Source organism: Sinohyriopsis cumingii, chromosome 6 (genome assembly GCF_028554795.1).
Source record: "Sinohyriopsis cumingii isolate HCF-2022 chromosome 6, ASM2855479v2, whole genome shotgun sequence".
In the NCBI taxonomy this organism is placed as follows: domain Eukaryota; kingdom Metazoa; phylum Mollusca; class Bivalvia; order Unionida; family Unionidae; genus Sinohyriopsis; species Sinohyriopsis cumingii.
In genome coordinates this window covers 107,866,334-107,881,381 of record NC_142966.1, presented here as the reverse complement: position 1 = coordinate 107,881,381, position 15,048 = coordinate 107,866,334, and the positions used below count along the sequence as shown (strand labels likewise).

At 32.9% G+C, this 15,048-nt stretch overlaps 1 protein-coding gene across 5 annotated transcripts in view; it reads right to left on the bottom strand.

The window, feature by feature from the left end:
• LOC149797675 (uncharacterized) overlaps positions 1-13,968 on the bottom strand; it is a 56,720-nt gene extending 42,752 nt beyond the window's left edge. For 2 of the 5 annotated variants that reach the window (XR_016421859.1, XM_089962590.1), the window contains exon 1: positions 2,243-2,464. Coding sequence is in view for 3 of the 5 variants with exons in the window: in XM_089962590.1 (XP_089818716.1) it covers positions 2,243-2,266 (24 nt within the window). In the remaining 2 variants the exon portion in view is untranslated. Of the gene's footprint in view, positions 1-2,242; positions 2,465-10,326; positions 10,458-13,822 lie in introns of those variants that run through there. The other 3 variants (XM_089962588.1, XM_089962589.1, XM_089962587.1) reach the window with 3 other exon arrangements.
• Positions 13,969-15,048: the final 1,080 nt, after the last annotated feature.

Sequence of the window (15,048 nt, the reverse complement as noted above, 5' to 3'; positions counted from 1 at the left end):
GTCTTAATTCCCTTTTCAAATGTAATGAATTACCAAATCATCTTACATAATAATGTAATGAGTTACCAAATCATCTTACACAATAATCAGTCTTAATTCCCTTTATTCTTCTCAGGGTAGTAAACACTATTAAAGTAATATCTACAAATAATCCTCACACCACCACCACCACAGGGGCTCATATAGTTGCTTACAATTTACCTGTCATACATGCACTATAAACAACTACATAGTATATGTATGACAGCTAAATTGTAAGCAACGATACGAGCCCCCGTAACCCAGACATCGCATGATGATGATAACCGATTTCTGGATACCAGTCTGTCGTAATCTTTTCATCTTAAATAAATTAATTTCATATTTAACTATATTTTCTTTCATTTTAAAGACTTCAGTTGTATCTTATGTATTCACATGTGCTTCCCGTTAAACAGATAAACACTTCTAAACACTTGCCTTTTTACTCTTAAACTTATCTTAATTACTAATCTGTAAATGAGAGGTGGGAGAATGAAATATGGCCCATAAAATAACGTGAACAAAATTTTCTTGATCCAAATTTGTGGATGCTACCATTCCATTTGATCGACTGAAAATGAGGTAATTGGAATCAGGTCACAATTGATAGTTCTGGTTCAGTACCCACGAATGTGGTTCTAGTATATTTTTAGAACTTGTTTCCTCTCTTATTTTGGTGGTGATAGAAGAGTTATATTTATTCATTTTTGGTAGGGATTTAAAGGTAACTGTTTAATCTTGAGAATATGAGCTCAGGGTGTGGTTGTCCATGTGTAATTCGGCAACAGTGCAGCGAGTAATACGGCAATGGTGATGATCTGGAAGTGAAATCTGTGTTCTGTTTACATGCTGCTCTGTTTATAGTCCAGCCTCTCAAAAAAATGCAGGTGAGACTTCACTGTGAAGTCATCTTTGAAGGTATTTTAGATTAACATATGATTTGCATTGATTGTCACACAGTGGAAAGGTCAGGTCTGAGAAACAAATGTTGAGAATATTTAGTAAAATTAATTGTGTACTATATCCAAAAGGCACAGTAGGTCATATCTGGTTGACTAATGAAAGGGTGATATTCCATTCAGCGCATTTGCAATTGCATAATCAGCTGGCATTGTCCTGCCATATCTAGCAGTAAGCTTGGGAAATGAACTTACATTCATTAAAGATGTGATAGCATGTAAAATTGTATGCAGGTCGAAAGAGGCGAATCTCTGAGGTAAACATCTGTGCTGAAGTTGTTAGTCTAATGGAAGTTTATCCTCAGATGTCAATATCGATTCTTAAACAGGTCGCAGGTCAAAGAACTTAAGAAGTGCCCCCTCCCCAAAAGTAACTAATTATAATTTACTGTTGACATCTTTTTTATTTTCTTGAATGCATGAATTGGGGTTGAATTGTTCCATGGCTGGGATCGAAATGTCTTGGGAATTATATTGGGGTTGAAATGTCTTGCTGCCTATTATATAGACTACTGTAGTGTAAGCTTCAATAAGAGACCAAATGGTTTGTTAAGTCCTCTAAATCGTGTTTACAAACTGTCTTTACAAATCCTGTAATGTCAGCAAGAAAGCTCATTTGAGATTTATTGTTCCTTTATTTATGCCAACGCATCATAAATCTTTCAAATTACATGGATTCTTATAACCTAGTTACTGGTTACACCAACCAGATGTTCTCTGCCTTTTTTTAAACCTAACATTACACTACCAGTAATGTCATTAAAAAAAAAAAAAAAAAAAAAAAAAAAAAGGCAGACAACAACGTATTGGTCTCACAGGGGCTCGTATCGCTGCTTACAATTTACCCGTCATACATGCACTATACAATAGCTACAGTACATGTATGACGGGTAAATTGTAAGCAACGATACTACCCCCCTGTGGTTGGTCTAATTACAGGAGTCTGACGTTTTATCAATACAGTACGATGAAATCTCTGACAACATGAAATCACCTTATCGGTACTATGTGTTTTATTGTACCGATACGGTGATTAATTGTTGTCAGAGATTTCATCGTACTTTATTGACAAAACGTCAGACACCTGTGGTCTAACGACCTGGTTTTCTTGTAGTCTAAATCACAGAGGCTCGTATCGTTGTTTCAAATTGACCTGTCATACATGTACTATATAATAACTAGTTGTTATATAGTACATGTATGACAGGTCAAATTTAAACAACGATACGAGCCCCCGTGATCTAAATGACCCGAGAACTTACCGCAGTACTAATAGATTGAGCCATTTTAACAGCCTTCTGTTTTCGTCGGGTTTTTCTTTTCAGTAAAATGTCAGGATTTTCGTTAACAACAAGGACAAGTTAAATGTTGTCATCCATTACCAACATACACTTTTAAGACAGGAAGTGTTACCCAGGTTCCCAACTCCCATGCATACTTTTTTCTTTCTTCCGGGAATATGTCAACTTTCGTTTTCGTAATACTGTGCACTAACATTTCCATAGACGGGTTGACCTACATTCGTCTTATCGTACTAGAGTTACAATTAGTATACATGCGTTTTGTGCATAGCGGAGAACTCGCCCTGGGAAAACTTATCCCAGGTGTCAGGAGAAGTCGCCCCACTTCGCCTGGAGAAGTCGCCCCAAGGATCATATATAGTAATTCTGAGATGTCGCCACATGGTTGTTAAGGCTTTATTTATTGTTGTTTTTCTTCAACTTAATAACTTATTAAAATCTATACAAATTGCAATTTTTCAACTTTTCCATTTGATCAGCTCCGTGTCTGTACTTAACGAAAAATAAGTGTTATCTGTCCCTTTTGCTCTGCTCTTCAAATCATTAGATGCATTTTATTTGGAAAAATAGAGAGGGTGTAAGCATGATGTGATGTCTACAGTTTTATATATGTAAGGGTTCCAACCTAATAACCTAAGTCATCCTGAGATAACTTTATGGCATAGACCTCTATAATCCGAAATCGACTGAATTGGCGATGACCGTCAATAAACCAAAGAGTTATACTATCATCTCTCTAAATGAACAATTTAATCTGATTGTTCATTGAGATCTGCTAACCACTGACGAATGATACTTAACTCGATAAAAATGATCATTGACGCCTACTCAGGAAATGCGGTCGCTAGCGAGTTCGTCATCATGGCTAATGCGCAGAATTCGGACAGTTTCTGAAAGATCACTTGTACTACGTCCATCATTTAGTTTTTTTTCTCTCTTATTTTTTGTCAGTGTTCGTAATTTTATTATTTCTCAATAATAACAAACTATTTCAAGTTGAACGAGAAGTTTAAAAAATATTTCACTACTAAATTACCGATGCAAAATAAACAAGATTACGTTATTTTATTATATATAAAAACACCATGATCACGCATACATACTGGTGGATACTAGTTTCCTTGATATGAATATTTGTAGAGATAGTGTTATCAATATTTTTTAAAATTACATTTACATCTAAAAATGAAACATGCGTACTAGACAGATATATTTAATCGTCGGGTGAAAATTATCGAGGCGATCAATACATTTTTTTCAGTTCTTCAGTTGAATGCTTCCAGATCATAAGTATGTCATCTAAAAATCTGAACCAAAGAGATGGATTAAACTTTTCGTTTTGGAGAAAATCTTTTTCTAATTCACCCATTAAAGGGAAGAGTATGAAGGAGCCATATTAATACCCATTGTAGTACCCATTATTTGTATGTAATTCGTATTATTAAATTGAAATAATTATTTTCCAAGATAAGTTTTAATTATTTTACAAACATCTTCACTTGATAGTGTGCTATTATTAGGATTGTTATCAAGAAAATATTTACACGCTTCAATACCATCTGCATGCGGAATGTTGGTATATAGTGATGTTACATCTAATGATACCAGGATTGAAATTATCAGATAGCTGTGGAATAGACTTCAACTTTTTAATGCAAGTAGTTGTATCTTTAATGTATGAAGGAAGTGATTTCATTAAAGGTTGTAAAACACTATCAATAAATTTTGAAGGTTTTCAGTATATGAATTACAATCTGATATAATGGGTCATCCTGGATAATTTAAAGGTAAATCATGGTCAAGATGTTTACAAGTTTTGGGTAATATGTAGAATTGAGGTATACGTATGTAAAGAGGGAAAGTATCAAATTCCTCATATACGGAATTATTATTTTTAGCGACCTCATTAATGCATGTTGAAATTTTTTATTTAATTTCTAATTGACGTTCAACTTCTTTAACATAATCATCTTGATTCATAATAATAATAATGTTTGACTTATCATCATTTTTAATCACTATACTGTCGTCATTCATTAGATTACATAAAGACTTAATTTCGTCCTTGGAAATATTACTATGATATTGCTTGTTATGATTACCAGTTAATATCTCTTTTGTGATCGCGTAAATATAAAAATCTAAATATGAGTCACGTAAAAGAAGACTTAATTCAGTAATAAAAAGGTTATTTCGGTGACAAGTTTTGGGGTGACTTCTCCAACCAACTGGGGCGACTTCTCCAGATACGTTGGGGCAAGTTCTCCTAGGGCGAGTTCTCCGCAGACCACTTTTGTTATCAAAAGCCATACCACCAGTTGTACATACCAAATTAAGGACTTATACAAGAGATCGTAACCATTTTTCCAACTGATTTAGGTAAATGAAAACTTGAAAACAAATGTAGTACCCAGTTCGAAGAGTTCTAAAATTTTCCATCATATTCTTGATAACCAATCAGAATATTCTCTGAATTTTCTGTCCCATGCTAAACAATGGCCATTTTTAACTGCCCTCGTGCTCCAGGTTATTGCATGCCATTACAGCAGCAAGATGACAAGCCATCGTTTACATCAACATAAGCACTGCTCCGGTGGCCTAGGGGTTAGCGTCCGCCTCGGATGAGGGAGGTCGTGGGTTCGATCCCCGGCCGGGTCATACCAAATACTTAAAAAAATGGACTAACACCTGCCTCGCTTGGCGCTCAGCATTAAGAGGTTAGTGTTAGGACTGGTCGGCCTGGTAACAGGATAATGTGACTGGGTGGGAGATCATGCTACGTGTCTGCGGCATGATGCCCCAGTGTTAGACATCACTATAAACGGCCACACTGCAGACATCGTAGTGATATGACTGGAAAATTGTTAAAGCTACATTAAAAATCCAAATCACACACACGTACAACAACATCAACATAAGCAATTGTTTCTAGCTACAAAAACCAAATGACTTTTTGTACTTTTTTTCATTACACAGTTGCAGGTATACCATTCCAAAATTAAAAGGTTATGTATTTCAGTTCATTTTTAAATGTCAACAAGTGTTATTTTTAACATCTATCACTTTGTAAGAATCTATTTTTCACACATGTAGCCAGATGTTCATCTGCCAAATTTGGAAAGTATCACTATGATAACCCCTCCCCCAGTGTCTTTCAGAGAGTCAAAAGGATTCAACCTGCATCATAAAGAGACAATGTTCCTGTTGGAAAAAGACTCACATCAGTCAGAATATCTTCACCTTTTTCCATCACATGCTAGGAAATAATCGGGATGTAAACAATGGCAATTCTGAACTGCCATCAAGCCCATGGTTGTTATTACGTCATATTAACTTCATAATGTCACAATGAATGGATCATTAGAGGACACTTTTTATAGCCCTGTGGTTGAGTGCTGAACTACAAATTTCATTTTCAATACAATGAAATTAAGTGTTTGAATCTGACCATAGGCTTGCAGTCTTGTTTGGTAAAATATCAATGTGTATGATCATGGTATCATGTCTGAAATGTCCCACTATGAGTAGAAGCAACTAATCACATATGAGTTTAGGGGTAAGACCCATACAAGTGAGTTTAGAGGTAAAGGTTACAATGTCACAGGTTTAAATATGATGTCAGGCCAAAATCAACCTACTGTGATTTGATAATGTTGACTCAAGTATGAATGAGTTATGGGATAGAGGCCTATATTATTATATTAGGATTGTTAGCATCAAGTGAGTTTAGAAGTAAAGGTCATAAAAAGAAATATGTAAACATTAAATGAAATAATCTATACTAGTGAAAAGTTACCTGCACTATGTCTATATTAATCAAATGGAATAAATAAATGGATGTGTATTAGATGACAATTTATCTTGATTTAAAATTAACAAAACAGAAAGAGGACCTATTATTACAGGCACCTTTAAATTTGTTTTGCCTTTCCTTAAACCTCATAAGAAAATAAAATGATTCATGAAGATAGATTATATGTTTGCTTTCTTTAAATGCTTTCGAGACAAGAGTCTCCAGCACTGAATTTACACTGAAAATATATTTTCTTTGTTTAATTTTTTTGTATTGATCAGCAATCAACAAAGAGATAATATGCAATATTTGTAGCTCAAAAAATGCACACACACACACACACACACACACACACAAATATACCCACATAATACCTATGCAGACATACACATGTACATGTGCCTCCAAATGCATACCTATAGATACTATAGATAAATGCCTAACAATACATATATACATATATACAGCATGAATATTTGTGCCCATTTACACCTATACAAATGTGCCCATATTCTCATGTACACACAAACACAGACCCACACATATATATAAGTGTTGGTATAAGCTGTTTGTTACACTGACAGTATATCAAATTGTGACCCACCCATGGCATATTAATACATATATATGAACCTAGTTTCAACTGTTTCAACTGTATCCCGTCAGTTCTATTGATCAATGATGAATTTCCAGTGATTAATTATTAGCAACATAATAGCAATAAAAATATTAATAAACCATGTTTTCTAAATGAATTTAACATGGTACACAATTTCATCACAACTGTTTCTGATTTCCCTTTCTTTCTCCCTCTCTCTCATATGCATAAATGACAAACTGTGCAGAAATCTTTAGTGAGAGAGAAAAAGAATTTCAGCTTGATGAAACCCATGAAACTGAACTTACATCAAGCAACCTACAAGAATGTGGTTCATTGTAACTGCATGTGAACACTTTCCTTGGGATTTATCTAGTGTTCTTACTATCAATTGTACAAAGTTGCAATAGCCTGTCAAGTTAAATTTCCTGGTTAAGAGGCACACACACTATAATCTATTTAATTGTTGGTGTTGTCTTTTTTTTTACTTTAATCTATTTAATTGTTGGTTTTTCTCTTTTTTTTTTAAAGGCCATACTAAGATTCTAAAAACCAATTATTTGTAAATTTGAAAATGTCCAAATGCGCCTCCCGCATACTTTCTCTCACTGTGCTGGTTGGTCAGGCGGCAGACTAACTGACCAACACAGAAACACAGTGATTTTGAGTTACAAAAATGCCCTTATGGTAATTCTCCCGTAACCCCCAAAACAGCATCTCTCTCTCTCTCTCTCTCTCTCTCTCTCTGTTGGCTGGTCTGTCATTATACCAGTTTTACCTCTGTCTCTCTCTCTCTTTCTGGACCATCATAGCAACATACTTTTTTGCCTGTGTCATGCGATGCCATGATGTCTCTGGATGATGGTAAAAGTTACAGGCAGGCTGACGAATGGAGGGGTGTAAGAGAGAGGTATAGCATAAAAACAATTTTATGGTCATTAGTAATGTTAAGTAAAGCAAAACAATGATTTAGATCAAATGAAAATATATTAAAATGCTTGCATTATATCATGTTGGTCCATCATTTTGCATAGTTTATATTCCGCACTCATTTCATTAGTATGATTACATTCACTGCTAACTGAATGGCTGAGCTGTCAGTGTTCAGGAAGTTAACTACCGGTATGTGTTTCTAGTGTTCTACTTCCTTCATTAAAACCATCTTTTATATATGAATCATAAGTGTGTCTTTTATTTATTTAATCAATATGAATGAAAATAAAAGATCATATAATAAAACAAGCAAAAGGGACATTAAGGCACCTTTTGTACAGGATATATTGGGTAGGGATGTGAAATGTTTATTCACTCAGTCACTACACAATTGCCTGTAGTCAATCTCAACTCTGTTTACAAGCTAGTATGTGTATTTGTGATATATATAAAATATATGTATGTATGCTGCATCTTTGATATACCGCTTGTTGTATAAATTTTTTATTAAAAGGAAACTTGGCAATCTCATTTCCTTTTAATGAAAAATTTACACATCTCATGGTATATTAATAATACAGTGTACATTATATATATAAGAGCTAATAGGTTCTGTCATATCAGTGCTACTTTTATCGTTCTCCATCTATGTCTAATTGTATCTGACCGTGCAAAGGTATAGAGATGTACCAAATAATGCTCAATACTTTGATAAATCTTTATAAATGCTTCACGACATGAGTTTAAGTATTATGACAAGTTGACAAAGTTGTGAAGCACTGAAATATCAAAACCAAGATGAAAAAGCACAGAACTTTCATTTTAATTAAACTGAATGGTACATTTTTCTCTTTATAATACCCTAAAGTAGTGTGTGTATCTCTTAATCATAACTAAAGGTTCAGGAGTGAGCTTTTACCATACAAAAGTAAAAAATGGCACAAAGTTTCTGGGCATTCATTACAGAAGGAACAAACATAATTTTGCAGACAGTTTCATCTTAAAGAATTAACTTTTGGTATAAATGTTTTGATAGATAATTTGGTGTTGAAAGCTTTTAAGTCTTGTGTCATTGTTAATCTTTGAATGGTACTAAATTTACACTGAAGTCCTGTATCATCTGTAATCTTGAAAGGTACTAGATTCACTTTGAAGTCTAGTATTATCAGTAATCTTTGAATGGTACCAACTTTACACTTAATTCCTGTATCACTAGTAATCTCGAATGGTACAAAATTCACTGCAGTCTTGTATCACTAGTAATCTCGAATGGTACAAAATTCACACTGCAGTCCTGTATCACTGGTAATCTTGAATGGTACCAAATTCACATTGCAGTCCTGTATCACTGGTAATCTTTTAATGGTACCAAATTCACACTGCAGTCTTGTATCACTGGTAATCTTTTAATGGTACCAAATTCACACTGCAGTCCTGTATCACTGGTAATCTTTTAATGGTACCAAATTCACATTCAGTCCTATATCACTGGTAATCTTGAATGGTACCAAATTCACATTGCAGTCCTGTATCACTGGTAATCTTTTAATGGTACCAAATTCACACTGCAGTCCTGTATCACTGGTAATCTTTTAATGGTACCAAATTCACATTGCAGTCCTATATCACTGGTAATCTTGAATGGTACCAAATTCACATTGCAGTCCTGTATCACTTGTAATCTTGAATGGTACCAAAGTCACAACAATGAAATCTTGTGTCTTTAGTAATCTTGAGAGGTACCAAATTCACATGATCACAGTCACTAAGGTGGTAGTTCCAATTCAATATCTCATTCCATTTATTTTGAAGTTTCACAGGCAATAAAGGACCTTAACATTCTATCATGCTTTCTAAACATATCAATGGTTTTATTTACTGGGGTATCTAGCTTCTGCTTTTCTCCAGGTATTTGGTATGGAAGCAGGAATTCCAAGCCATTCAAAAGAATGATTCATCAACATTATACAGTTTTTAAAAAATATGACACATTATTTAAAAATATTCATAAGTACAAAAATGCTATTGGCACTGTCTATATCACTGAAGTAGAAATTAATAGATTTGGAATACCATTTAAAAAATATATAAAATAGATTTACCATTTGTATTTATGAACTTGTTATGCCACAATGGAACCGATAAAATATCTTCTGTGGTTGTGGAGGAGTTCAATTCTGTCCATAAAAGAAAAATGTTTTACCAGAATAGTGTGGATTTGGATGATAATTTCTGAAGGCCTTTTCTTCCAAGAAAGAAGACTTTGTGATTTCCAGATTCTTCTACTATTTCAAGAATGAGAGGTTTCCACAAAGAATGATTACGAGGATCAAACATTTTTTTTAAGCTGACAATTTAACTGCTCCACAAAGAAACAGAATGTGTGACATTTTTAATCCACCATCTGATAATAATTCTCTTCACTTTATCACCCTTTCCACTCCAAAGGAAATGATAAAACAGTGTCTGGAAGATCCTGAATAATATTCAGGGTGGGTGGGTGTAATACTATCAAGCAATGAACTAGAACACGCAGTGCAAAGGACATGATAACAGTAATTTTACCTACAAGTTATATATTCCTAAATGTCTAATTTGATAATACTTTTCTGACTACTTTCAGATTCTCTGTATAGTTTTCAAAAGTAAAATCATCCATGCTGCTTACATTAAAAGAAATTCCAATATAGTTTGAATTTTCCTTCAGGATTCAAAATTTACCTTTATGTTTTCTTTCACTTCACCGCAACCCTTCGTTAAAGCCAGTACAAGCTATTTCTGTTTTCTCAAAGTTCATCTTCACTACAGAGCAGTATGAAAAGCAAGCAGTCTAAAGTTTCCAGTGCTGTACATAGAGAAGCAGGATCTTAAACTAGAATAAGCAATGTACAATCTGCATATTGCCCTTGCCACAGTCCTCATTATTATTATTGTAAGGGTAAAAATATGTACATACTGGATAATTAAGTGTTCAGGTTTGTCAGATTTATACCATTTTATATGTGGATTGTTTTTTATGTTGGCATTTAATAATTCTACTGTAATAACGGATACGGAGGGTGACAGGTGATCACTTTGACTGACTTGTTTTTAAATAGGGAAAATTTGGGAGCAGTGTCCACTATTTAAGACAAAACTTGAAATATCTTCAAAAAATGTTTAAAACCAATTGCAGATGGAGGAACTAAACCCACTGAATTGATTATTCAATTAAATATTGTACGGAATCAAAAGCTTTTTTCGCAATCAAACAGAACACTTCTGGGATATCTTTATCTTTCTTCAATCAGATCACAAATCAGACATTTACAGCCTCAGCTATATCAACCTTTAATAAAGCCTGTTTGAGTTTCACTAGTTTTATTTTATGCTAAGCAGTGAATTACTTGATTTTATAATTAAAATAATATTGATATTTCACTGTAGTGAAAAAATAACAATATTTTTTCACTACAGGAACTACTTTTTGGGGTCAGAACATACTTACCTCCCTTTGATTTTCTGTCAGTGAACTACTTTTTCCTTATTTAGTTCTTGTTTTCTTATTAATAATCCCTGTCTGTTATCCTTGAAACTTGTCGTTTGTTATTCTGGAAATATCAGTTAATTTTTTATCAATCTGATACTTTTGCGCGCAGGTACACATAGCACAGCAGAACATGTACGGTAAACAACTGACATTACCGTAAGAAATCTGCTAATTCACTGTGTCACAAACTTTAGGTAGCCAGCGTATGTGAGCATAAAATAAAAAGATTATTTGCTTGAAACGAGTGAATAACTGATACATTTCATCTCGTGGGTGAAAAACTTTAGTATTTTCAATTGTGGCTTTGCCACTTGTGAAAATACTGAGTTTTTCATCCACTCGATGAAATATGTCCATTATTCACTCGTTTCAAGCAAATATCCTCTATATATTTGGCAAAATGTTTTTATTCTATTTATATAGCTGAAGAAGCAATTTTTAAATCAGCCTTAAAATGAGATACAGGTCAAAAATAAAACTTGGATTTTTCCTCCTTTGGGATTCATGTAATAACTCATTGTTTTTGTGTAACAGATACATAATTATTTCCACATGTGCAATTAAAAGCTTTAAGCATAAAATGACCAAGGTCTATATATATATAATTCTGTAGCAAAACCAACTAAGCCAGGTGATTTTCCATTTTTCATATTTCTTTTAATGCAGAGACATTCATGTAATAATAGTGAATCTTCCAGTCAATTGACATCTTCTGTAGTTAGCTCATTTGTTAATGGGTTGGATGAGATTAAAAAAAAGTATTTCTCTGATTAGCTTCTATTGTCAGATTTCTAGATGAGTAAAGGTTATCACAGAAAGTCTTCTGTTTTTGGAAGACTGTTTCTAATTCAATAATATCTGATCCATTTTATAAAATTATTTTTGGTTTCGATTTCTCCATAAAATGTCTTTTTTCCAAATTACCAAAGAAACTCTAGCATTGTTTTTCACCTTCAACTTTCTACATTGATTTGGCTCAAAGTTTTATTACTTTGTTTTTTTCTCCCTCTGATGCTCTTCAGTTCTGTTTTGGAAACAATTTAATATTCATCAACAAGATAGTTTCAATTACAAAGGGTCAGAACATGTTCCTCTTGTTTATTCCTTCATGATTATTTTAAGAGTTTCCCAAAATAGTGTATCTTTCATGAGAAAATTAATTTAACCTCAATTACCAGTGTATAGTTCTATAGCTTCAGATATATGAATTTTTCAGAATACAAAAGTCTGGATCATTCAAAAGGATATACTTAAATTTACATGTCCCCATTCCTCTCGAATCTGTTCACTAAATTTAAAGGACAAGGACACTGGACAGTGGTCTGACTTAATTGATATTCAATATTAAGAGATTTGAAGACTGGCTTAAGGATAAGAAGACACTGAAAAATATTCCAATCTAGTTAATTGTTTGAGATAAGGACCTCTCAAGGTATATCAGTGCAAGATTTTTTCTATCCATACAGTAACAAGATCAAATTCTTCCATTAAAGGATGTGTTGGACCATGTTATTGTCTATTATTTTCTTGTCTATAATTAACTGTGTCAAGGTCATAATTAAATTAATTGGATCATTCAAATCATGACCTATACTTATTGAAAAATTTTCCAGCTTAGATATGTATGAAAAGAATATCTTAAAAAATATTGGATTATCTTCATCTGAGTCATAGACTACCAAAAATACTCAACTCATATAATTTATTTTAGTATTTAAATAAAGATAACTCCCAATGTGAACTGCAATTTCTCTGAATACTTCATATTTAAACAACTTTTTTGTGAAATGTACTGCTACTCCCCTGCTGCTACTGGAACAAAAACCTTGTATCACAACTATATTCACTTCTTAAGCAAGATTCTACATTTTTTGAAATGGCTATCCATGAGAAAGGCAAAATCATATTTATCTCTGCCCCAATCAAAACGTCACTTCATTTAATCTAGTCCTACAACATAAGACACATCACCTGATATTTTTATCTGGGGGGAGCACTAAACAAAAAACAACATGCTATGTCTTACACTGTAGGATTACAATCAATCTTGTCTAAATAAAGACTAGTGGTTCTCCTAAGGTGTAAGTTAAGTTTGAAAGTAAAAAAATCTCTTTGGTGTCAGAACTGGGGTTATATTAAATAATAATAATTTTTTTATTTAAAACATGATATCAATCAAAACTTTGGTGGTCTCTGATACCAAAATTATATTAAAGGGAAACACTGAAAAATCTCTGCAATTTAAGCAGCCAAGTTAAAAATTAATTGTACAACTGAAAAAAGGTTGCATTGATCGTCAACTTGCACAAGCAACATTTTCAGTTTGATAAAAACTATTTACAGATGCTAGATCAATTTTGTTCCATCCCCCTTTCGTACATAAGCCAACACGAAAAACTTCTGTGATTGATTTAAAACACAAACACACACACAGTCAGAGAAAAACACAGGCAAATAGAGCATTGGTCCTTGTGATCTTGCTGTTTTGTTAGAATAAAGAACCAACTGGGAGGAATTTAGGTTTATATATAGATAAATAAAATAAAAAGTTGACCTATGTCGCACTGAATTGCACACTTGTACATCGAAAACACATTACAGTCAATGAAAAACTTATATAAATTATTTAGAAAATGTTGGCATAAGGTTTAAATATTGACAAACGTATAATTAACATGTCACGTTTACCTTTAATGTTTCACAACTTTGCATCTGTAAGATCCCTTCATTTATGAACTCGAGAGAAAGATATAAATTCGTTTATATGTTTACCTCCTCGGTATAAAGACGCTTTTGAGAATTTAAGTCACTATATAATGTTCTGAACGTCAAGGAAAAAACAAAAAAAAAAAGAGAGAGAAAGCATCAAGGGAACTAACTGTCACAAAAATCAGCGGAACTTGTTGCTATCGAGGCGATAGAGTTATTCCAAAGATGGGGCTTCGCGGCTGGAAGCATAAGGAATTTGGCTTCTTTTTTAATATATTAAATATGAAATGCATCAATAACGTAAGATTACATTTGCTATTCTTTCAAAGTACGAGTACCATGATGATATATTAGAACACACTTGTGCCATTATTAATGTCTTCTAAATAAGTCTATAAAGGTACCCAAGACCTTGTACTTTATACTTTATATATATATATATATATATATATATATATATATATATATATATATATATATATATATATATATATATATATATATATATATATATAAACACAGACACACAATAAAACACATGTTTTTAATCAATAGATGTGCTAGTAATGCAAAGCCTTTCAATTCCGTGATACAGGGGCGGATCCAAGAATGAAACAAAAAAAAAAAAAAATGTACACAAGAGCTGAAACGTTAAAGAGTGTGTGTGTGTGTATATATATATATATACACACACGCACACACACAGACGAATATACAACAGAAATAAGAAAACATTTAAGGTTTATTGAACTGGGTAACTTTATTGCATAGTTTAGAATTGACCAGTTTTATATATATATATATATATATATATATATATATATATATATATATATATATATATATATATATATATATATATATATGGAGTCCTCACTCATTTGTATACTTCAGAATTATATACAGGCCTGCTCAGTGCAAGGGGGAGGGGGTACTTAGGGTCCCGCCACATCAACTCGGATATCAGAAGAAAAAATATTTTAACAATAAATTTTCAAATGTTATCCATGCAGGTGTCTAAATAATGGTAGATTACTACCGGTTTGATACACAAAACTTTACAAATATGTTTATATACAAAAAACAAACTAGTAGTTGGACCCAAGGGGGCATAATTTATGTATTACCAAAATTTGCAGTTTATATATTACATAGTAAGACAATGTTAATGTTCAAATGGCAGCTTATTTAATATGTTTAATATG